The sequence below is a fragment of the Epinephelus lanceolatus genome, chromosome 17 (genome assembly GCF_041903045.1).
Source record: "Epinephelus lanceolatus isolate andai-2023 chromosome 17, ASM4190304v1, whole genome shotgun sequence".
NCBI classification, from domain to species: domain Eukaryota; kingdom Metazoa; phylum Chordata; class Actinopteri; order Perciformes; family Serranidae; genus Epinephelus; species Epinephelus lanceolatus.
Window position 1 is genome coordinate 37,449,312 of NC_135750.1, and position 25,089 is coordinate 37,474,400.

The 25,089-nt window shown below is 38.4% G+C and overlaps 1 protein-coding gene across 1 annotated transcript in view; it reads left to right on the forward strand.

Moving 5' to 3' along the window:
• Nucleotides 1–23,001, forward strand: part of ttc27 (tetratricopeptide repeat domain 27) — a 122,425-nt gene extending 99,424 nt beyond the window's left edge. The window contains exons 14-20 of the mRNA XM_033612370.2: nucleotides 2,738–2,836; nucleotides 3,200–3,252; nucleotides 4,817–4,982; nucleotides 12,607–12,804; nucleotides 12,996–13,107; nucleotides 19,085–19,185; nucleotides 22,600–23,001. Coding sequence (XP_033468261.2) covers nucleotides 2,738–2,836; nucleotides 3,200–3,252; nucleotides 4,817–4,982; nucleotides 12,607–12,804; nucleotides 12,996–13,107; nucleotides 19,085–19,185; nucleotides 22,600–22,725 — 855 coding nt within the window. The 3' untranslated portion in view covers nucleotides 22,726–23,001. The remainder of the gene's footprint in view (nucleotides 1–2,737; nucleotides 2,837–3,199; nucleotides 3,253–4,816; nucleotides 4,983–12,606; nucleotides 12,805–12,995; nucleotides 13,108–19,084; nucleotides 19,186–22,599) is intronic.
• The last annotated feature ends 2,088 nt before the right edge of the window (nucleotides 23,002–25,089 follow it).

Below are 25,089 nucleotides of genomic sequence, written 5' to 3' on the forward strand. Positions count from 1 at the left end.
AAACATGCCCATTAAACTTCCAGTATCTGTAATGGCATTATTTTGTTTGAAAAAGTAATTAGTTACTTTTCCAGTTACCACCAGAAGTAGTGGCATAATGGTAACATGTAACTCCCAACAGAGGAAGTGACTCTGTTGAATTGAAGTTAATTTGAGCTTGTTAGCATGCTGACAGTAGGATTTTGTCAAAGCAGTCTCAAGTAGAGCCTAACAGAGCTGATAGCATTGCTGTGAGCTCTTGGCAGCTGAAATACATGGGACATGGATGCAACATGCTATGAAAGCGGGGCAGAGCAGGGATTTTTACCTGCCTCACAGACTCTATCTCTGTAGCGTGTGTTTGCTGCCAGCCTCTGTGTGCGTATTGAGTTTTTACAAGTGATAATGCAGCTGGTTGTGCAGGCTTTGGAGGTGTCCATTATATTTACTGGTACTGAATTCATTAACTGGATCGTTTAAACTACAGCATCACAAATGCATTCATTGATTATTTTTCATGTAAAGACTCCCACTGTGTTGCTCTGCCGTGTCATATTCTCTCTGTTAAAGAGAAATATTTATTTTAAACAGAATGTTCTTGTTTTTTTTACAGCTCTTTGTAGTTTTTATCAGTTGTATTGCCACATAGCAGCAGTGCATTGAGAAAAAGTTAGACCAGCCAGGTAAAAATAGAGATGAGCAGCACAATGCTCATGCAAGTGATCGCAGCTTCTGTGGTCAGTGTAGCAGCCTCAGTTCATTATAATAGACTCGTTTGAGATGAACTGCACCTCATCTGGAAAATGAATGAGATCAAGTTGCAGCAGCAGGGGGTGGTGACAGAAAACAGCAGTCAAGTTGGATAGTTTCTCGACAGTTTCCAGCAGCCTTCAGTCACAGAAATACTCACATCCTGTTGGATTTAATTCCAATTTATTAAAATTTTGTCAGAACCCTATATCAGCTTATTCTTCAATGGGATTTATACTTCTGCATTGAATTGATGCTGTACCTACGACCTAGGCTCTGTATTGATGCAGAGCCTATGCTCTAACATATGTGGTAGCCTGAAGTGCACCTCCCCAAAAATGTAATTACATGGGGCAACGCAGACTGCAGTCTTTTTGTGGTAAGTTGAAAACCATTCCCCTCAGTAAAAACTAATACTTACTTTAATGTCAAAGATTAGAAACAATAAATTGTTAAGACAATAAAGCCCCCACAAAAAAGCATTTTAAGTCATATGAGCAGAGGAAATCTCCACTAGTCGCTAGGCTAATTTGTACAATTTAAAATGCCATAGGCTTGTGCTAATAATGTTAGCATGTTGTAATTATTTGGAAAGCATGTTTAATGTAAGACAGTTGTTTTGTCAGTGGACCTTGTGAGCTGTAGTGGAACTGAGTTTGTAATGTTACCTTTGTTGAATGTTGCTGTTGTTACTGACTTCATATGAGTAGAGGAAAATTACGCCAGCCACTAAGCTAATTTATACCATTTAAAAAGCCATAGACTCGTGCTACTAACAGTAGCATGTTGTATTTGTGGGGAAAATGTGTCCAGCAAAAGACAAGTGCTTTGTCTGTGAATCCTGTAAGTTATAGTGAAGCCAAGTTGTGTATTTGTAATTGAAATTGTCCCTATCAAGCCATGTTTAATGTGTGTTTTGGGGGTGTTTTGACTCAGCTGAACTTTACAGCACTCAAAGAAACCCCACAGCCAACTAGTGTTTTCGCTACAGGACGACATAGAATAGAATAGAATAGAATAGAAAGCCTTTATTGTCATTGCACGGGAACAAAGGGATGCTACATATACAATAAAATTGCGGGGGCTACTTCTAAGGTGCAGATAAGAAATACAGATAACTAATTGCATTTGCATAGCAAGCAACATTTATGCAACAGGATTGTTGCGTAACACAAGACAATAAATAACACACAATATAAAATAAGTAGCGCACAATGTAAAATATGTAGCATAAATGCTAAGTGACAGGTGAGGATTTTATCCATATGCATAGTTGTGTGGATTTACAGAGACCACAGACACTACAGCACAAGTATAAACGCTCACAATGGCGTAGGCCATGTGCGTAGGCTGTGGCGTACACTCTGCACAGAGCTGACACACAAGTATAAATCTGCCTTAAGTCTCCAAGTGTTTTAATTATGTAGGAGTAGCCTGTTAAAATGCATCACCAGCTGTCTGTAATTTCTGTTCATAGTTCAACTTTAATTTCATATCAGTTTGCCGCTGTATATAAATCAGCTGAGCAAACCTGTCACCCTCAAACTACAGAAATAAATTAAAAACATCAATAGTCAAACCTAGAGGAAGGAAAAACAAGACAACAGTTTTCATTAAACAGCTGTCAGATATAGTCAGGGCTTCACATCTGTTCAGATGTTATTTTAAGAATCCTCACATCCCACTTCCACAAATCATGGTGTTGCTATACACTTAAAAAGCATGATGATTAAAACAGTCCAGTATGTTTCTCTTGTTCTGCCAATGCTGCTCTGACAGTTCATGTGCGTACAGTATTACATCTTGGAGACACATTGTGTTAATTTTGAGGACGTGCACTGTCATCACTCCAGACAGACACAGGATTTAAATAATCCCTGACTTTTGCTAGCAAACAGCTTTTAGAGTGTCTTTTTGAAATATCTCTGCATATAGATAATACATGGATTCATTTGTATTGTTTCACCCTATTTGTGTCATGTGTGTCCCTGCGTGTGTGTGTGGACAGCTCGGCGTGTGGTTTTCCCTCGGCTGTGCCTACTTTGCCCTGGAGGGCTATGAGGGAGCTGCCAAGGCTTTCCAGAGGTGTGTGGGACTAGAGCCAGATGTAAGTACCTACACACACGCAAAATGTCACTGACTACATCATAATGTGGAAAAGTACAAGTTTGTGCATGGAGAGAATAACAATCCCACCAGTCTCTCACTGTAACTCCTCTTCCTTCGTTCACAGTCCTTGTCTAGAACACACACGCACACACACGCACACACACACCACACAGCAGAATTTGCAACACCAATGCTCTTTCTTCACACCAGCCCTGCACCTTTTGACAGCCTTTGTGCATAATTGTGTATTTTAAAAACTGCATTTTCTAGTATGTTCCATACTATTATTATTTATTAATATTCTCTACCCTTCTTACTATTTCCTTTCCTTTTTCAATTTCTTACCCCCTCCTCTTTTCAGAATGCAGAAGCGTGGAACAACCTCTCTACAGCCTATATTCGCCTCCAGAAGAAGTGAGTAAGAGTATGAATATGAAAGCTGTAAGAGCAGCCTGTGTTAAGGTATTTGCATTGGTAGTACTCGGTACTGTTTTGCCCAGAGACAGCCTACATAGTATGTGGCATTGACCCAAAGAGGTGCTGAAAACAGTCTCTTAAAAAAATCTTGAATTGGGGTGTCGATAGCGTAGTGGATAGTGCCGGCGCCCCATATACAGATGTGATGCCTCACTGCAGCGGTCGCGGGTTCGACTCAGGCTCACAACCATTTGCTGCATGTCATCCCCCACTCTCTCTCACTCCCCCATTTCACTCTCTCCTGTCAATTAAAGGCAAAAAGCCAGGAAAAAAAATCTTAAAAAAAAAAAAAAAATCTTGAATCTTCTGATTATTAACATGATGTCTTACACACTTGCTGCACATTTGTTGGCATGCTGTGAATCTCCTGTTCCACCACCTCTTTAAGACTTTAAGATGGACTAAGATCTGGTCTGTGGAGTCCATTAGACTATACTGACAGTCCTTGACAAATTTCTCTGTAAAATTAAATATTCAAGGTTAAATATACAGTTAAAGTTAGAAAAAATACATCTTAAAAACACCTGAGCCTTACTTTCCTGTTCTTAGCTGAGTGGAACCTGCTGTGGTCTTCTGCTGCTTTAAGCCATCTACTTCAAGGTTCAATGAAAATATTTACATATGTGAGCAGCAATACAGGTGTACCTAATAAAGTGGTCACTGAGCGTATTGTATACTTTTTCCCCTACAGGTGCAGTAATTTTACGAGACAAGAGAATTATGTAATTGCAGTTGTAATTGCGTTAGGAAGACAAAATAATGCAAATGAATAAGACACAAACCCATTGAGAAAAACATTCACTGATTTGATGATGCACTGCAGCAACACCTGAATTTGTCTTCTGGGGATCAGTAAAGGCTCATCTTATCTTAATGCATAAACAGCATGAAGAAATGAACCGCACAAGCAAGTAAAGAAATGCTGCAAATTGTACAGAACAAATTGAAAATGTTTTTTTATGGCAACGTTATTTTTGGTATACCTGAAGGTGCTAAATCACGGGTATGTATGGGACAAAGTAACGTTCTTTAAGCCTGAGTTCTTTATGGCTCTGGCTCTGGAAAGGCATGGTCATGTTCACACAGACGTGGCTCCTTGTGCTGTGTTTATTTCCCATCAGAGAGAAGGCAGTGAAAGCAGAGAGGAACAAAATAAATCCTGAGTGTCTCTGAGCCTTTGTTTACACCAGACTCGTGCTTTCAGGCCTGAAATTGAAAAGCAAAGCAGGAAAGCTTCTAATAATACCTGGTTAGCACCACTGCCAATTCAGCAGAAGCACTTTTAACTTGTGTGTGTGTGTGTGTGTGTGTGTGTGTGTGTGTGTGTGTGTGTGTGTGTGTGTGTGTTTGTGTGTGTCTGGCAGCAACATTGTATTTACTTTTCAATCCTTCACCAAATGTTAGAATTAATGTTATTGTAACGGTTGTTAATGGATTTGGCACAGCAATTTTTTCACTGCTAACTTTCTCACTCTTCTCTTCCTGTCACCATCATTGGCAGAAACAAAGCCTTTCGTACCCTGCAGGAAGCCCTAAAGTGTAACTTCGAACACTGGCAGATCTGGGAGAACTTCATCGTTGTAAGCATTGACATCGGGGAGTTTGCTGAAGCCATCAGGGCCTACCATCGCTTGATGGACCTCAGGGAAAACTACAAGGACATCCAGGTAAAGAAGTGCACTTAACATCATCTCAGGTGCCATTATACTTAACTCTCTGATAGTATGTATTGCAAGGAATGAATGTATCATACAACTGTGACTCAAAAGGATGTCACAGTGAATGATGTCTGATTTTTTTCTCCTTACAGCCAAACAGCAGCTAATGTTCAGATTTCACTCTACTTTCATGGACTTGTACTTTTTGACACTGCTGTGAAGTAATCCCTGCAGTGCTGTATACAGGCCTTTTTTCCCTTGGGGATTAATAAAGTATATGAAATTTAAAAAAAAAAGAATAAAAATTATATTCATCATTCCCACCCAGCAGTCCAGTCCAGTTCAGTTCACATCAGATCAGTTCAGTTCAGTTCAGTTTTGTCAAACATTAGAATGGTTATTTATGCGTTTCCATTGTCAGAAGTTGTAGATGGTACCAGTAGAACCACTAATTTCTGTCCCGTTGCGGTACATGTCCGTACAGGTCACATACTAGTTCAAAGGGTACTACATCTCAACTGTGAAAACAGGGCTTAGGTCTCCACATTCTTGTGCTTTTCTTTTTTCTTTGAAATATGAATAAAATATGAACCTAGATTCTGTTACATATTTTGATTTACAGTTTAACTGTAATTAGAGATCATATGTTACCTTTTGGCCACCATATTGTTTCCTGTGAAAAAAACAGCCAAGCTTGCATTACATCAACCACCAGCGGGAGCATTTGTTGGTGCAGTGCGTTGCAGGGCATTCGGTTAGGTCTTTTTTTACCTCTTGTGGAAGAACAAATACCATGGCTTTTTTTTCCTCTGTTTTCTGTGATTATGTCACACAGAAGTATTTGCGTCTTTCTACTGTACAGACAGCCCAGTTGTATGAAAAGACCATCTTTCAAGCAGTGAAATACTTCTTTAATGCTCTAGTGGGTAGGATTTAGGTAGATCTACCATAAAACTCAAATTTAAAGCTTAGTCCCAGTCAAACTCCCAGTCTCTTTTACCAGCCCGGTGTGGCTACACATTTTGACAGATAAAGGCCTGTCTCAGTAAGAAGCCCAGTCTGGTTGCCAATCAGTTCATTTTTGGGATGTATTAAAATGGGTTGTTGGTTACCCACTTCTTCGATTGCACATACAAATAAATATGTTAAACTTTTGTCAATATGGCAGTGCTACACATTGTTAACTCAGTTAGATTCTCCACAGTTTAATTGTTCACCTAACAAGAGAATCAAAGGAGTTTTTCGTAAAAACTTTTCCAAGTTATGGATATTGTTTTAACAGGATTCAGTGGTGTTGTGTCAGTATGCCTTGTGCCATAATCCTCTCTAATGCACTGTCTGTCAGAGCTTGATCAAGTGAATGTTTCGTAATTGATATGTTACTGGAAGCCTAATTTTTATCCAAGTAATATTCATACTGGTTCAAATAAACAGTTTGATTGTATTTCCTGATCTTTGCTGAGCAACAGTTTTGTGTGAAATGTGCCATATAGATGCCTGTCCCATATATAAGCCTGTTTAGTTTAATGACTTAAGCAAATAATAGCCTGGGCTACTAATTGAAGTTTTATGGTATTTGCAGAAATTGGATATAATACTTTTTATTAGCATATAATCACCTGAGGCCAAGGATCATATTTTCAGTAGTTTAGACTGAGCCCCCCATATCTCCATAGGGAGCGGGTCCTCTTCTAGTCATCTGTCCTCCGCCATGTTTCTACAGTAGTGTAGAACAGATAAACCAAATGCTGGCTCTAGATATGTCCCTCTCACGTTTTTATGTTATCTGAAGGCCACCCTAGGTTCTTTGACACACTTGGAAAGGGAGGGGTAAGGGAAGGGGTATTCAGTTGGTTGCAATCTGCAAACTCACTTCTAGATGTCACTAAATCTTACACACTGCCCCTTTAAGCACACTTCAGTAACATCACAACCACAACACATTCTAAGCAGAAAAATTAACCAAAACAGCAAGTGGTAGCATTTTCATGATTATTTATGCTCTGCTTGAGCCCTGTATTAATTTTAGTGTCATAGTTTGTAGCATTTAAATTGGGAGTGGTTGAAATCACAACTGTGACTCAGTAAGACATCCTGTGTTTTCTGGAGAAACTACCACAAGTTCACATTTCTGAGTGTAACTGCAAATGATTTTACATTAAATTTCCTTCCTTTTGGTGTGTCCCTGTTTTGTCTGCCTTGTTTTAGACAAATTTTCACCCAGCATGTTCATGAACATGCTGGGCGTGTCACCACCAGTCACATCAATTAGGGTGCAAGATGTAAAGGTTGAGAGGGTCAGCAGCAGCCTCTGTGTTCCAAGCAAATAATTAGTTAGTGGAATCTGGCTTTGCTCTGTTTCCCTCCTTCTCTTCATTTTTAAAATCTGCTCTTACAAGTCAAATGCACAATATTACACATTAATACAGACTGCTGAGAGTACATATGGTTGGTTTTGGATTTGACAAAACTTTACTGTATTTCAAAGATTAATATGCTTTATCTTGAACCTGTGGTTTCAGTACTGGGCCTGTCACAATAACTACTTTTGTTTGCCTCTTGTTCCTTACTTTGAACCCAGGTTATGCATATTTTAACTAACAAAGTGGAGTTGGACACGCCCTAAATGCATTTGCACAATACACTTTAGGCAATGCACTAAAAATAATTTGAGTAGGGCCTCTAGAATCAGCTTAATCGCCCTTCAGCAGCCAATTGGGAGGCCTCGCTGAACCAAACTTTAAACTTTACTATTTAGCATTTCAGTTAAAGGCTTGCAGGGCTTGATCGGATGAGAAATCGAAAGTCCTGGCATTCTCTTGACATAGGTCTTACTAAAGTTCATAAGCTACAGGATATCCCCTTTTCAGGTTGGAGCCAAACCAACACAACTCTTTGACTTGACCCTACATGAAATATAGAAAAACTTCTCGGCTATCGACATAGTAAATCAATCCCACTTACAGACATACAGTTTGGGATTTCTCAGTCATATCCAACCTTTGAAAATTTGTGACTCAAGCTACACTTAACATCACTGAAATTCGGTGTTCACAGAGACAAGATTATCTTCATCTTTTTTCAGCAGAAATATTCGATGGATGCTTTTACTGCAGCCACAAAAGACAATCTTGGAACTCCAGATGAACCCTGATTTACAATCGAAAAGGTTTTGGTCATATTCTTTGCTCAATATTGCAAACCTAGCATAGACTACAGCTAGCTTTAACAGAATTCAACCTTCAGCTATTGCAACATCATCAAAATGTATTGGTAAAATAAAGTCATTTATAATTGAGGTAGATGCAGGGTTTATTTTTTAGGGGTCCAAGCCCCGAAGGGGTAGAACCCTGTTGGTTTGTTCCAATTTAGTATTTTTATGTCATCTTCCACTGCGATTCAAAACCATGGCTCAAAACACTTGGCCCAGTAACTGGAAATGATATGCACATGCTTCCCCAAAAATATAAATCCAATTGTCCAGATGGTGGCACTGTAATTAACACCCAAAAAACGCAGTCTTTTAAAGGCCAATCTCCTCACACCGTAAGACTGATTGACTTAAAATCTGGCGCACATATCCAGGTCATATCCAAGACTCTGTCAACAGTATATTTGGTTTAAGAACTTGTGGGACAGAAATACAGATTTCTCTCATAAATGAAAATCTCACCAAGGAGGCGCTTAACAGGAAATAGGCCATGGGTGGAGGAGCCCTTCTGTGCGGCGTTTGCATGTTCTTCCTGTGTGAGCGTGGGTTTTCTTCAGGTACTCCTGCTTCCCCCCACAGTCCAAAGACATGCTGGTTAGGTTAATTGATGACTCTGAATTGTCCGTAGGTGTGAATGTGAGTGTGAATGGTTGTCTGTCTGTCTCTCTATGTTAGCCCTGTAATAGTCTGGCGACCTGTCCAGGGTGTACCCCGCCTGTCACCCAGTGTCAGCTGGAAGGGCTGCATTCTGACATTTTCAAACTAACCCAACAAATGGTGAACATTGACGGTCAGATGACATATTCAGGTAACAGATTTAAAATGTTTTTCTGTAAATAAGAACACTGTGGTGCAATTATACCAACCATTCTAGTGTTGGATATTTTGTGCCAAATCAAAGTGTATATTTATAGCAAAATGTTGTTCTACATCACTATTTTCTCTTTCTGTAGTGCAGCTTTAATTAAATATACCACTGGCCCCTCTCCCCTGCCTTCCTCAGTAAAACAAACCTGTCAAAACGTCACATAAAAGTAGTCTCTTTACTTCAAAAGACTATTCTATTTTTACCCTTCTATTTTTACTACCATCCATCTCAAACCTTGTAGAAATAGTGGTGACACTTCCCCTCTTTTAACTACATAATCAGATCTCAGGCACATTTTTAGAAGCTGCATTTCTGCCTTATTCTATTTCATATTTTTTCCCCTGTGGTTGTTTTAAGCCCACAGCAGCAGAGCTGGAGCAGTAGTAAAGAAGAGATTATGACAGGGACCACCATGAACTCCTCTCTATGGAATGTGTAGACTAAGGGCTGGTGACAGAAGTGCTTTGACTGGCTGGTAGATTTCAAAGGAGATGCGGGTCACATGGCCCAGCTCTATGCCTCATGGGATTAAATGGGATACAAAAGAACACACACACACACACACACACACATTCACACATACTGTAGACACTTTACAAAAAATCCATTGGAAAAAAAATGAGTTTTTCCTCTTTGTCATTGTTGTGATCTTAAAGTAAACTTCAAAATGAGCTTCATAGAAAATTCAGGCCTGTCATTTGTGTTATTCTCCCTTTTTTCTCAACAGAGAGGTTATTACCAGTCCTCTTAATTTCACACTTTAACTGGATCTAGCAGGAATCAGAAAAGTCATCCACTCAGCTTTCACATTTCTTCACAGTGATGGACAGCATAGGGGTACATCAGACAGAGTTCTATTTATGGATTTAGTCTTACTCTCATCACAGGAAATGTCACATCAAACAGACTGACATCAGAGACACTCTGGCAGATATTACAGTGTGTGTGTTGGTCTTTACACCTGTACCTTTTGCCTCCTCTGTGTCAAAAACATAGAATATATCCCCACCCCTGTCGCTTTTTGAGAAGCAAGTTTCGGGCAGCCTGTGTTCAGGTGTGAAGAGATGTGCAGGAGGGGGTGGTAAAAACTCCTCTGCATCATCTTGCATGACGTCTGACATGACATTACAAAGTAAGTGTGCTTTATAGCCTTCCAGTTGATTTACCTTAATTGTCACTGCAGTAAAAGGGCTCTCAGTCACTCACCAAAGAGGCCCTACAGGTGATTCCTCTGTTACCGGTGGAAGTTGGAGATCTTATTGATAGCAGATCTCCGCTGGAACGGATAATATTCTAAAGGTCCAGTATGTAGGATTTAGAGGCGTATATTGGCAGAAATAAAATATAATGTAATGAATATGTTTTCTTTAGTGTATAATCACTTGAAATCAGAATCTTGTTTTGGTTACCTCAGAATGAGCTGTTTATATCTACAAAGGGAGTGGGTCCTTGTCTATGGAGATTGCCATGTTGCACCACCATGTTTCTGTAGTAGCCCAGAATGGACAAACCAAACACTGACTCTAGATAGGGACATTCGTGTTTTTACATCGGCCAACATAGTAAGCAGCCCCTCCTTGATGAGAGCGTCGGAAAATACAGTTTTGCTTTAGTAAGTGTTTTTACCAGTTTAAATCACCTGGTGTGTTTGTTTTGGAGAAGAAGAGACTCCTGTAGAAACCTCCTGAACAATGAACACTGAAGGAATTCTAACCAGGAGAAGTTTCAGCTGGTTGCAAACTGCAGATGCCACTAAAGCCCTGTTTCCATCAAACACTTTCCAAATTGGAACCAAAAGTAACCCAGACATGTACCTAGACCCTGGATCTGTTTCGTATTTCCACCTTAGACAGTACTCTTAAAAGTGGGCGGGATTGTTGTCACTCACTTCTCCGTCCAGCACTCGCTGTATTTCCTCTCCACCTTTGACACAGATGGAAGTCCGCCCCTTGTTTATTGTCCACAGAATGAGGTTGCACACCAGCATTTTATAGAACAAAAAGAACAGGCTGGAGAGAGATTCTCTCTATGGAATATTAAAAAATTGGGGGTTTGAGCATTTAGTCCTTTTAAGGGAAGCACAGGGGTTTAGTGTTGCCGTAGCAGTTGTCATACTGACATTTAAGGTGTGTTTCAAACCATCACCTCATGTATTGAGTTACATTACAAGTAAACATTCCACTTTAAAAGTTGTATCTTCTCTGTAGCCTTTCATTTTATAGTTGACTAATATGTTTGAAAAACTTGCCAGGGTATGGACAGTGGTCACATAAAAGCTTCTAAACCAGCCACAACTCAGCCTTGAGTAAGGGTGACCATCCTCTATTGACCAAACAATGAACTGCAGTGTTTTTAGCCCCCTAACAGAGGGGTGACCAATACTGGGGACCATAAGGAACGGTTCTACAGTATTGGTACCATCCAAAACTTTTCACAAAATGTGTACCAAACTGAACTGTATTGCATGCTTGGTGGATACGGGGCTTAAATCTTACTCACTTTGCCTTTAAAAGAAGACAAGGGGGTGGTGGGAGGGAGAAAAATTTGAAAGAGCGACCCCTCAGAGAGAGGGTTGGTATTAAAGGGTGACAATGGTGGATTCACCCTCCCATCTACTTAACCTATGCATTGACTCTCACTCATGCTTTTGAGTATCTCTGTGTTTAAAGGCACCCTCCATTATCAGCATTTCTTATAAATTGTAATCCTTACAATTTCCATCCTGGTTGATTGACAGTGGTCACACATGCAGTTTAATACTATAGCAAACACTTGATGAGCAGCAACTGTGTCCAGATTACAACAGAATAATTGTAGTTGTTGAAAGTGCTGAAAATGACTTGTTTTGTAGATGACAATCAGGGTCAGTGCTAACTGTAATGTCAAATACAACACACTTTCTATGAATGCTTCACAATAAAAACCAACCCATGTTTCATCAGCTGAACACTTGTATTATGCAGCAACAGTGTTCTCTGATTAGCAGTAACTTCACCAAGCTCTGACATGTTGTAAAGAGAGTGAATTACATGCTGAATTGTTTCCTGTGAAATAGGCCATCTGAATTCATTGCAAGGATGGTGGGCTCCTGATTTAACCTCTGATTGAGGTGTAACCAGAAATATTAAATGAATAGTTTCAACTCTTTAGAGAGCAGTGCCAGTTTTCTGCCCTGTGTGTGTGTGTGTGTGTGTTGACTTTTTCTTTCAACACAAGTGTATCATTAGTAGATAACAGTGGTAGATTGGTGTAATTACCATAAACTAGGGTGACCATGATAGGGATAATTATGCCATCATGCATGCAAGTGTTTGTGAAAATTAAAACCACATTTCCCATAAACCCAGTTACTTTCCTTCCTGCCACTCCCTCACTGGTTTCTTTGGCAGTGCTGAGCAATACTGCTTTGAAATCACAGTAATTAAAGGATTGCATGTGTAATTCAAACCCAATGACATCACATATAATGACACATATAAAGACTTCATCAGTTGTGATTTTTCTTTTGTTAACACAAATCTGATGTTTGTACCATTTGTTTTTCTCCATTGCAGATTCTACAAATCCTGGTTCGGGCAGTTGTTGAAAACTTGATGGACAGTCATGGCGAGCAGGCAGTGACTCAGCAGTCCAAAGTGAAGGAGCTTTTGGGCCGGGTCAGTTCCCGCCACAGCAGTGACTCTGAGATATGGCAGCAGTACGCTCTGCTGTACGGAGATGGACACAGCTCTGACCCAGAGGACAACGAAAAGGTTGGTGCCAGTAGTGATAACATTGAAAGTGTACTGACATGCAATGATTGGGTTGATTTGATAAGATGAAATGTCACGCTATCGACCGAGAGTCGTCAGCTTTAAAACACAAAATGAGCAAAACCCATGACTGCACTTGACTTCTGTGTAGCTACGTACTATGATGGTGGTGTTATTGTGTGGTTTTTCAGGCTCTGCAGTTCTTGTCCAAGGCTCATCGCTGCAAGGTTCAGACTGGTGGCTGGGAGAAAGAACCTGCTCTCTTCAAGGAGGTGATCAAGAAAGCCATCAATATGGGTGAAGGTAAGAGCACCACCATCCACACAGAAAGCTTTGTGTTTAATTCCAGGGAACATTTATGTATGATCTTTGATACCCTGCTACAGACAGAGATGGGCAAAAATACACCAAAATGTATTTTTATACAAAATACAAAATACCCCTCAAATGTATCAAAATAAAATACAAAATACTGGTGCCAGAAATGTATCAAAATAAAATACATGTATTTTGTATTTTCAAATCCAGAAAATACCCGCAGCTCTATAGGTCACTCTGTCAGTTGGTCAGTCGGTCCACAAAGCTTTTCATGAATAACTCAAAAAGTCCTTGACCAAAAATGCTCAAAATTTGCATACTGCAACTAGAGACCACAAGTAACTATGCCAGAAAGAACAACCATGATTCATCCATTAATGGCGTGACAGTAGCAAATGCGGTCGCAACTACTGCAAATTTGCGCTATTAGGTATAGCAGAGTATTCAGGTTTGGGCTATAGCATATACACAAAGCTCTGGTGAACCCCGCAAAAAGGCAGAACAGTCACAGGACTAAGTGTAACTAAGAAAAGCCATTAAAAGACAGCAACTTGATTATGTATGTATGTGTGTGTGTGTGTGTATATATATATATATATATATATATATATATATATATATATATATATATATATATATATATATATATATATATATATATAGCTATATATATATTTATTAACCAGACTTAACAGTCCATAAACTTTTTTGTATCAACAAATACAATAGTCACAGACACTGTGATAATAACATATGAATAGCATTAGGCCTATGTGTACTATAAAAGTCATATAAATAAAAACATCAAGCTCTGCACAGAAAAATTAATAAAAATAAATGGTTAATGAATACAAAAGTGAACAGGTAGGCTAACTTAAGTACTAACTTAGCAAGTGAGTAGCCTATACATTTGTCTCTTTTGTTGGCCAGTGGGATGGTGTCTATTTTGGTTCTTGAGACCCAACCACTGACAACAACAGACAACTTTATTGATCCCACGTGAGGCAATTCATTTGTAGCATACTCATCCCAAGCATCAACCACAACAACATACAATTTCCTATGTTACGCACAGTCCAATAAAACAGACCACTAGGTCATTGAAGGGCACATTGAATGGCCCAAGTTTAAAAAACATATAGATAAAAATATATATGTTTTTAAAAAAGTAAAAAATATTGTTACATCTAATATTATAAGCTTGTGTAGCCTATTATTTTTGTTTTTTGATTCGTGGAGAAAGTATTTTGAGTATTTTAAATACAAAATTACTCCACTCAAAAGTATTTTGTTTCAAATTACATTTGCTTTTTATTGGCCTTATCAAATACAAATTACAAAATACTCAAATGTAATTGAAATACGTATTTTAAATACAAGTAATAGAAATACTGCCCATCTCTGGCTACAGAGTCTCACTTTTGCCATGACTAAACCATTTCAGAATACTTTCTAAGAGGAGATTACGATCCCAAAGGTCACGTTAAGGGGAAGACCTGCTTACTACCTTGTATTGCTGACAGAAATGGTGTACCAAGCAGAGGTTGAGCTAGATTTTTTCGTCGCCGGTCATTTTGACCGACAGGGTTGTAAAAATCCGGTCATAATCTATTTTTACCGGTCATTTTAATTTTCATTTTTAAATGATAATAAAGATATTCAAAGACATTTAGTTTTCATTCGTTCGTTTTCATAAATCCAACAAGCAAGTTATAAAGTCTGCATTAATAAGGACATGAACGAAAAGATGAACAGACATCCACACACCACAGCGCTTCAGTTCGGCGTCTGGTCTATACGTGAGCCGTGAGCGCTTCTGTCAAGCTGGATAGAGCGGATCGTACCAAACAGGAAGTCGGACACAGAAAAGACAAGAGAATCCGGCCAATTTTCAAAATAAAATAACAACAGCATGCACTGAGGAACGTGAGGGAATACCATGTTTATAATTTAAAATAACACAACAGTGCATAATCGAACACATTTTTCAATAGCCTAATCACTTCATTACAATTTTAATTTTGTGTCACTGAGCCTACAGACTACATAAATAAAATGGTCAGAACAGTATGCCCTATTCATTCAGTGTTAATCCAACACGCTCAATACATGGACTTGCAATGACAAATTGTCATTAACTTATTACGTTATAAAAAAGCGATGAAAATATGGACTTACCCATGTTTAAAATGAGCTGTTGATGTGAAAAAACGAGTACTGACGGGAACAGACGAGTGGAGTCGATGTTTAACCGGCGCGGAGAGTGCAGGAGAAATGCGCTGCCTGTGTGGACAGTCAAGCGCCTGCGAGTATACTCGCAGGACTTCTGCGGCACTAAAGCATCTGGTGTGTCCAGGCCGTTATGTTAACAACACTACATGAAGCAGATGAATGGCTTTTTCTCTGTAGTGTGAAAACGGCAGCCACTTAAACCACTGACTGTGCACTCCGCAGCCAAGTGGGCAGCGGTTGTAATTGCAACCGGTCAAATGACTGACGGCCTTCAGATTTTCCGGTCATTGTTGTAAAAAACCGGTCAATGACCGAGAATATCCGGTTAACGCGACCCCTGGTACCAAGGGTTGTTAGCCATCATAATCAATACTTAGTGACCAGTTTATTGTAAAAACACCTAAACCTGGGGCCTCATTTATAAATCTCTAATTTACACAAAATGTTTGCGTATATACACATTAGTAAATGTATGTTCATCAAACAGGACACTACCTTACCTTTTTTTTAAATGTCAGATCTGAAAGTGGATGCCATAAAAACAGAATTGCACCCTGACATCTTTGCTAATTTACACCATCCATATGTGCAGGTGTTGAAATATGCCGAGTGAGAAGCAGAGTACCACAGTGTCTCCAGTGTGCTCTGTGAGTGCGCCTGACCGCACACTCGTGTTCCCTGCAGCTGTTTTACTCACAAAAACGATGTGAAAACTAAAATGGTACTTTGTGATATCTGCACAGTATTAGAGGAGATTACTGAAAACTGTTGACACAGTGTACTGCATTTATTTAATGCTGTTTGATGTTATCTTGGATTTCTACAACAGACAACGTCAATTTCATCAGTTAGCCTGGTTAATGTGGTTGAGGTGATAATCACTCAGTATATTCACGATTATTATTGGGTAAAGGAAAGCCAAACATTCCTGAATCCTGTCACCTGCCACAGCCTGACATCATCCACCTGCACACAGTGCTCTAAACAGCTGACCATGAGTGACAGCAGCGCCCCTCTCCTCTGTGCTCCAGTGGTTGGTGGGGAATGTCATGTTCAGACAGCGCTAATAAAATATTGAGCACAATTTGATTTGAGATTTAAGGTGTTCTATCTTTTGCAATCAAAAGGTGCTTATGGAAAAGGACTGTCTCACTGGCAGGAACACAAATAACACTGCTGCTTTTGGATGTTTATAAGGTGGGTCTATAAGAAACGTGTTATATGAGGTGACTGTAAATGTGTGAGAGATCATTATACGTAAAATGATTCCTCTCACATCTAATCTCCATAATCTGGTTTCAGTTCACCACCTCAATATCTGTGTCACCAATTTCACATGTGCGTATGCATGGGTCAGAGTTTCCTTAAATTTACGCACATTTCCTCATCAAGTTTTTTTTAATAAATCACAATTTATGCTTTTACAATGGCGTATTCACATTTCAAGCCCTTTTTTGTGCGTACAGAAATGGTTATAAATGAGGCCTCTGGAGCCCCTGGAACTTTTCCAGTAACCCAGAGACCTTTTTAGGAATTTGAGAACATTTCCTGGACTAAATTCAATTACTTTACCAAAGCTGTGAATCAGTAAAGTACATAGAAAAAAACTTGGCTTTTTTTTGATGACTCAAACAAAGCTGGCGCATTTCAATCCATGATCATGAAAAGTCACCAGATTTGATATTGATGGATATTAATCATTATTTAGGTTGTCAGCAAAGTTTTTTGGGGCCTAAATGCAGTTTCTTAGGTTTTCCCACTAAAACAAGAAAGGCTCAGAAAATTGATCATTGTCACTTTTTGATAGAGGAATACTGACTTTTAGCATATCTGTTCTGAGTATATAAGTATTACAGCAGGATGCCACAGTGCAGTTTAAGGGTACAATGATAAGTGTCTCCATATCTCAACCTGCACCCTGCACAACACATTCCACTCAGCTCCACTGACCCCATCGTGGGTGTGGGTGCTGTGTCCACACAGACTACAATCCTCCAAAGGAAAGAAAGCAAAGGACAGATAAATTAGAACAGGAGGGAAGTACCTTCATAAATCACGACAGGTTGACCTTTATAGTCACAACTTGGGCAGAGACAGGCTGCACTGCCAGGGAGGAGACAGTGACCGAAGCAGGAGACAGGAAACAGCTAGTTTTCCTTTTGTGCGGGAGAAACCTGTTCAACATTCAGATGTAGGAGGGTAGCACTGCAACAATTCGACCTATACTGCCCTCAGACCAGCTGCTGTCATCAAAGCTATCACTGTGTGAATAGGAAAACTTGTGAAGGCACCAGTTTAAGAAATGTACAGGATGAAGTGGTTCTACTGATATAAAGTGTGGAAATAGTGAATCCATCAGTGGATAAATCAATCAAAAGTAAATGAATCAACAATTGTGAAGATGAAGATTTTGACAATTTTAGGTTTAAGGTTGGATGAAAATCAGACTTCACCATCAACTCTGGGAACTCTTTCACAATCTTAGAGATCACAATCTCTAATTTCTAAACTAACTAAAGATCAGTAGATTAATTGATAATGAAAGTCTGTTAGGGGATAAACACCCATGGTGCACTCTATCTCCATCATAACAAAATCTCCATTTTAAATGGACATTTGAACAATTTAACCCTAACCTCCACATGATGCATCTCCACTGGGGGTTACATTGTTAATTATTTTTTCTTAGTTCAATATAGATGAGATGAGATGAGATAAGATTTATCATTATTGTCCTTGTACAGAGAACAAGTACAGAGACAATGAAATGCAGTTAAGCATCTAACTAGAGGTGCAAAAAGTGCAGTAATGTACAGAGTAATATAAATTATAAGCTGCATTATGTAGAATAAATATAGAATGTAGACTTTACATTAATTAGTTGAATATGTATAAACTAAGATATATACAGTATAATAATATTTGAAACAAACCTGACCGCTCAAACCCTAACCCTGCCCACCATCTAAGACTGTACACAATTATTGAGCAGACATACAGGTCCCTTTCATCAAGATTTACTTTGAGATGAAAATTTCAAATATTAAAATCATGAAGTTTAGAAGTTATATTTATAACAGCATCTCTGGAATTGTTCTAATGGTATTTTTTGTGTTAACAACAAAAACAATATCAATATAAAAGCCAAATTTTAAACATGTTCGATTTGAAAGTTAATTTGTACATGTTGTTATTTTACAATGTCATATGTTATTTTATTGTGTATTCTTCTGTACAAGTTAATTTGTGATTCTCTTTTTATTATTTATTGCTTTATGTTTATTATAACACATGCACAATACACATGTTACTGAAAGCAAATTAGCACATATTTCTGTCTTATTTTTAATTGTTAGATAGGTTGTTTATTTGCATTTTGGTAATAAATACGTAGTACTTTCACTGCATGTCAAAGGGGGGATCGCCTAGGGCACCAAATGTGCTTGGACCGCCACTGGGGAGTCAATCATGTTTAAATACTGCACATAATGTTATCAGATACGTCTGTGTACATATGTTTCACTCAAACTTTAGCACATTTTTTTGTCAATATATATTCACTATTTTGTTTTGGAGATGAACAGTGCCGACACATTCAGAGCTGGGTTTTTTTTTGTTTTTTTTTACATGGTAAAATAAAATAAAAACATCCATAAAGGTGAAATATACTGAGTACATAGCAACTAATCTAACGGGTTTGGTCCATTGTCTCAATCTCTGTGTTTCTCAGTGACCATCAGTTGCTGTAAGAAGAAGGCTAATCCAACAGAAGCTGTACAGATGCTCTCATCCACCCGCCTCAGCCTCAAGAGTCTGGCCACTAAAGCTAAGGTACAGTCTACCAATCACAGTTCACTGCTCACCCTGAAGACTACCCCCTCATGCCCCTGTTTTCCATGACTCATGGCTAATGGTAGAGTGCATGGCGTCAAGACGTCACTGTGTTTTATTGCTTTTTCTTGCATCTTGAGTCTGAACAGGGCCGCCTCAGTGTCTTTAAGGAAATGTTGACCACATACTCAAGAAAAAAATGTTGAAGACATTCAACACTGCACAGAAAGTATAGCAGAAGATACACTGCAAGCTTTAGATGTCAGCTTCCTCACTGCTTGATGATGTTGCAGTGACTGGCATTGAACTATCACGTGCAGGCTTCCAAGTTTTGCTATAAAACCTCATTGGTTCTTAATCTCCACTCGGTAATGCACAACACACAGGTAAACACTAGTCGCAGTAGGTAGCTCACATCAACCATCCATTCAGTGATGTCAACATGCATGTTGACATTTTTCTTTTCTTTTTCTTTTTTTTTTTTTTTACTAGATCACATCATTGAAGTCCATCAAGACAAATGGTGGACATGAGGGTTTACAAGCACCAAGGGGCTGTATTCACAAAGCTTCCTAGCACTAAGAGTTGCTTTGAGTGATGAAATTCTAAGAAAATTCTTAGTATTGTGACATTTTCTTAAAATTTCCCCTTAAAGTTAAGACTAGGTTCTTGTAAAGATAGACGTTATTCACAAAGTGTTTTAGCCCTTAAAACAGCTCCTAAGGTGAAAGACAGTAGGGAGGAGGACTTTTAAGAGACTTAAGAGTTTCTTAAGCGGAGGAGAAAAATGGTGGTGAGATGGAGAAGTTGGAGAAATGTTCTCCCAACACTGGGTGACAGTGAGTTAATGAAATGCTACAGATTAGATCATGCAGTGAGAGTATGTGCAGTCAATCTCATTAGGGATATGCACACATTACCAATGATATGGTCACAAGACTAAGATATCTGGAAAACTGGAAAAATGCAACAGTGCACCAGTGATGACTTGGGTCTCTCTCAGCCTTCCATCAGCAGAGTGATCACACTAACAGTAAGTGCGTTTCCACTTGGAAACACACTGACTTGGATTATACTGCACGAGTTGTGTGAGTATAATCCACGAGTTTAGCACATATTTTATAGCAATTTATTTTCTTTATGTCTCCACACCGGCAATAGCCATGGCCAGAAGAAATTTGTTTTTCGGTTGTCCATCTGTTCGCCCCATTCTCATGAACGCAGTATCTCAAGTTTGGCTTGTGGGAATTTCTTCAACTTTGGCACAAACGTCCACTTGGACTCAACAATGAACTGATTAGTTTTTGGTGGTCATGGGTCAAAGGTAAGGTCACTGTGACTTTGCCTCTAATACTCATGAATGCATCATCTCAAGAATGCCTTGAGGGAATTTTTAAAATTTGGTACAAAATTCCACTTCTGATTAGATATTGGTGGTCAAAGGTCAAAGTCACTTTGACCTTGCATCTGTCTCATTCTCATGAATATGATATCTCAAGAACATCTTGAGGAAATTTCTTCAAATTTGGCACAAATGAATAAATGAACAGTTTTTATTTCAGTTACATACATCTGGAGAAACAAAGATTATTTCACACAAATTTTCTTACAGTCAATAACTGAAAAAGAAAGAGGCTGAAGCCCCAGGCTTATTTTTGCCTGTCCTATATTAACCAAAGGAAAACTCAGAATATTAACAATACCAAAGAAAGAAAATAAACAAATTGTACTCTAAATTATAATCCTGGGTTATTTTATATTTTAATCATTATACATAATAATCCTTGATCATTTTACATTATAAGGCTTTTTTGAAACTCAACAGAGAGCTACACAACTTCAAATCAGCACTGAGTACATTCCATAGTTCGACTCCCTAAAATGAAACACATCAGTATTTTTCATTGGTTCTAATTTTAGATGTTTCATTAATAAACAATCTCAAATTATAATTTCCCTCTCTTAATTAAAAAAATGATTGAATACAGATGGGAAGGCTTTTGTTCACAACTCAGTGTTGCCAATGTTTTTAAATACACAATGTCTAGAATTCTTAAGGTGTAGGATGCTATAAACAGTTGATAAGTAGATTCGTGATAACCAGCTTTATGTATTATTTTAAGAGCTCTTTTTTAAGTTTGATTATAGGGTCTGTATTTGTTTTATATCTATTTCCCCAAATTTCAGCACAGTAAGACATATATGGCATTACAAGTGAACAACACAATATATACAAACATTTCTTATTCAACAACTCCTTTGTTTTATAAAGAACAGCAGTAGACTTGGATAATTTCCATTTAATATGTTCTATATGTGGCTTTCAATATAGTTTATGATCTGTAATCACTCTATAAAATGTTGTTTCATATACTCTTTCAATTTCATCACCATTTAAATTCAGTTTTATTTCACAATTAGCCCTAATACCACCAAACTTATCAACAGCAAACCATTTTTTTCCAACATGATCAATTCCCTTTCTACTGTTTTTAATAACTCTTTCATGTCATCACCTGAACAAAATTAATTTGTATCATCAGCATATGTTACAAATTTCAACATATTAGATACCATACAAATATCATTTAGATAAAGTATAAATAACTAAGGTCCCAATACCGAACCTTGTGGAACATCACAGGTCATCAAACAAATATTAACTTGGACTCAAGGATGAACTGATTTTGTTTGATAGTGGAAGGTCAAGGTCACTGTGACCTCACTAAAGATGTTTTTTGCCAAAACCCAGGAATTCATGTGCTAATTATGATGAAACTTCCCACAAGCATATAATACGATAAAATGATGAAGTGATGAAATTTTATTTCCAAAAGGTCAAAGATCAACTTCACTGTGATATAAAATTTTGCAAAAACACTTTTCTGGCAGTAATTTAAGTTTTTTTCAGTGAGTACCTTTAACTAATGATCAGTGTGTATGGCACATATTATTTATGTTCCATACACATTATATACTCTACTCTCTTATTAGAACTGAAGTTTACAATACTTGGTCAAATATCAAATATTTGATAATATTTGATATTTTTTTTTGTGCTATAAAGAAGTACAGCAGATTTCCCACCACAATATGTAACCCACATATTGTAAAATACACTGACCAGCACAGGCTGCCTCCTCTTCCTTGTCACATCCAGATGATTAGATGATTATATCTCTGTCTGTCTCAATCTGAATATTAAATTTGAAATATTAAAATGTCACATATTATTTTTGAATACAGTAATATTAAAGGTAGCTCTACTAGCATAACCTAAGAAATAACTAATTTACACCATGTAACATCCAAAACATTCACTGTTAATGAGTGAAATATTAATGATAAACAATGTTGACCCTTCAATGCATTAAATTATTATATTTCATCTTTTTCTTCTGCATTCTGTTCCAGCAAATGCATATAGATGTGGCCACGGGTCAGATCCATGGTGAGCTGCAGGACAGTGTCACTGCTCTGGAACAAGTCATCACAGACCTGCAGGAGCTGAGTGGGAAGCTGCGTGACCAATCACAGTGACCGTCTGCGCAGGAAAAATCAGAAGCTGTGGCCCTGAAGGCTCCTAAGTAGTAAAGACTAATCCGAAACAGACAGACTCAGCTGTAGGCATCAGCTTTGTGTATGGCCGAACGCCTTAAAATCAAGAGTTTTACATGTGACACTTGAGAATAACACAAGGTTAAATGAGAATGCTTAATGTTTTATTTTGTAGTCATGATGTTTTTATACCTCTATATCCACATTGGACTGTAAACAATGACTATAAGCCATCAAAGAATAAAATATCTAAAATTCTGCTTGCTTTTTTTTCACTCATTAGAAAATTATTGATTTGGAACATGAAATTCATCACAAAATGAGGTAGAGGAACATACTATTACAGAGTTGGTGTGAGTGTTTGAGTGTCATCTGCTTTCAGTATAGAAAATATGCGGCCTTTCTTTTAACTGAGGCCAAGGCCCAGTCCCATTTCTTATTTTTACCCCTTGCCCTTGTTTTCACGAGCCCTTTTGCCCCTCAGTACACAGGAACATGTTGTAGTGGCTGAAGTCTTTGAAATGGGGCAACCCTTAAACACCCAGATATGTCATTAGTAGACATCAATGAAGTTTACATGAACAGATGTGACCATAAGACAAGACAAGACAAGACAAGACAAGACAAGACACACCTTTAATGATCCCATAATTGAGAAATTCCAGTGTTACAGCAGTCAAGGGGAAAGATTAAGATTAAAGATTTCAAAATTTAAACTTAGAAACTTAAAACTTAAACAATGGGAGCAATGGTGTTATCACAATTACATTTACTATTGATAGTAAAGCATGGACACTTGCAATTCGTTCACAACTTAAGTTTCACACTATTAACCAATCAAACTACTCATCAAATAAAAAAGAACACTGCTCCATTACCAGCCCACTAGTGGTGCCTCGTAGACTTGAGTTTAATTTTGGGCGTCATATGCTGTCAGAGGGGGTGGAATGCGATATGGGGGCAGTGTTGGGCAGTAATGCGTTACAGTAATAACATTACTTTTTCCAGTAAAGAGTAGTGTAACTTATTATTGGTAAAACTTTAGGAATAACATTACAGTTACTCCAAAACCACACAACTCATTACAACATTACTGACTTAAAATACAACAATCACATTAGTGGATTAATTTCCGTAATCGTCACGCTGCACATGCAAGTCTCAAAGCAGCAAGCTAGATTGGAGGATGACGTTTACCTTAGCACCTGGAAATATGCCCATTATTTCGATTTTGTCAGGAGGAAAGATGACAAGAACACTGTTGCTGCAGGTAGTTGTACTATAATTAAAACTTTCCACTGCAAAAAACACTTCCTCAGACCTCTGGTCTGAATCACCTCAGCTACTCTCAGCAGTAGCTCAGTCCATAGGGACCTGGGTTGGGAACCGGAGGGTCACCTGTTGAAGTCCCCGTCCGGACCAAAATATGGAGGCTGGACTGGTGGCTGGAGAGGTGCCAGTTCACCTCCTGGGCACTGCCGAGGAGCAAGGCACTGAACTCCCCCCCACTACTCGGAGCACCTGTCATGGGCAGCCCCACTCTGACATCTCTCCACTCAGTGCATTTATAGGTCCTGTTTGTGCATGTGTGTGTGTTGGGACCTGTGTGTAATTAACAACAGAATGAAAAATTGAATTTCCCCTTGGGGATTAATAAAGTGTGTATACATATACATATATATATATATATATATATGTGTATATATATATGTATATATATATATATATATATATATATATATATATATATATATATATATAATGTATAAAAAAAGTACTCTGAGTAGCAGCATGACAACATGGAGCTCCGGGAAATACATCCTATCAAAGGTGAGCCCTCCTCAGCTGCAGAGATTGGCTATAGCCCCACACTGGCTAAACAACCAAAACTGGATTTTACTCATGGAGAGCTGCAGGCTACAAAGAAGTAATAAAGCTTGTGGCTCGATATGTGGTGGATGAAATGTTGCTCCATGAGTGACTTTCCGTCTTTCAGGCAGATACTTGGGAAAATACCGGTCACAGACAACTGAAGACCCCAGGTAAAAGAAAAATAAATAGCAATGTTATTTAGTCTCAGCTACACTACTGGAGTTTACCCAGGCATTCACACAGAGGCTCACATCTGAATTTTTGAGAGGTACGCAAATATCAGTTTTATGCGGTGTAACGGAAAAGTAAGATAATGAAAAGTGTAATGAATTACTGTTGGCTGGGGGTACTAAGTAAAGTAATAATATTACTTGAACTTCGCTATAGAAAAACCTCCATTTGGAGGCGTGAATATGCAAAACGAAGGGGTAAGGGCAGGCATTTCCAAAGTCGGACTGATTTTAGACGGCCTGC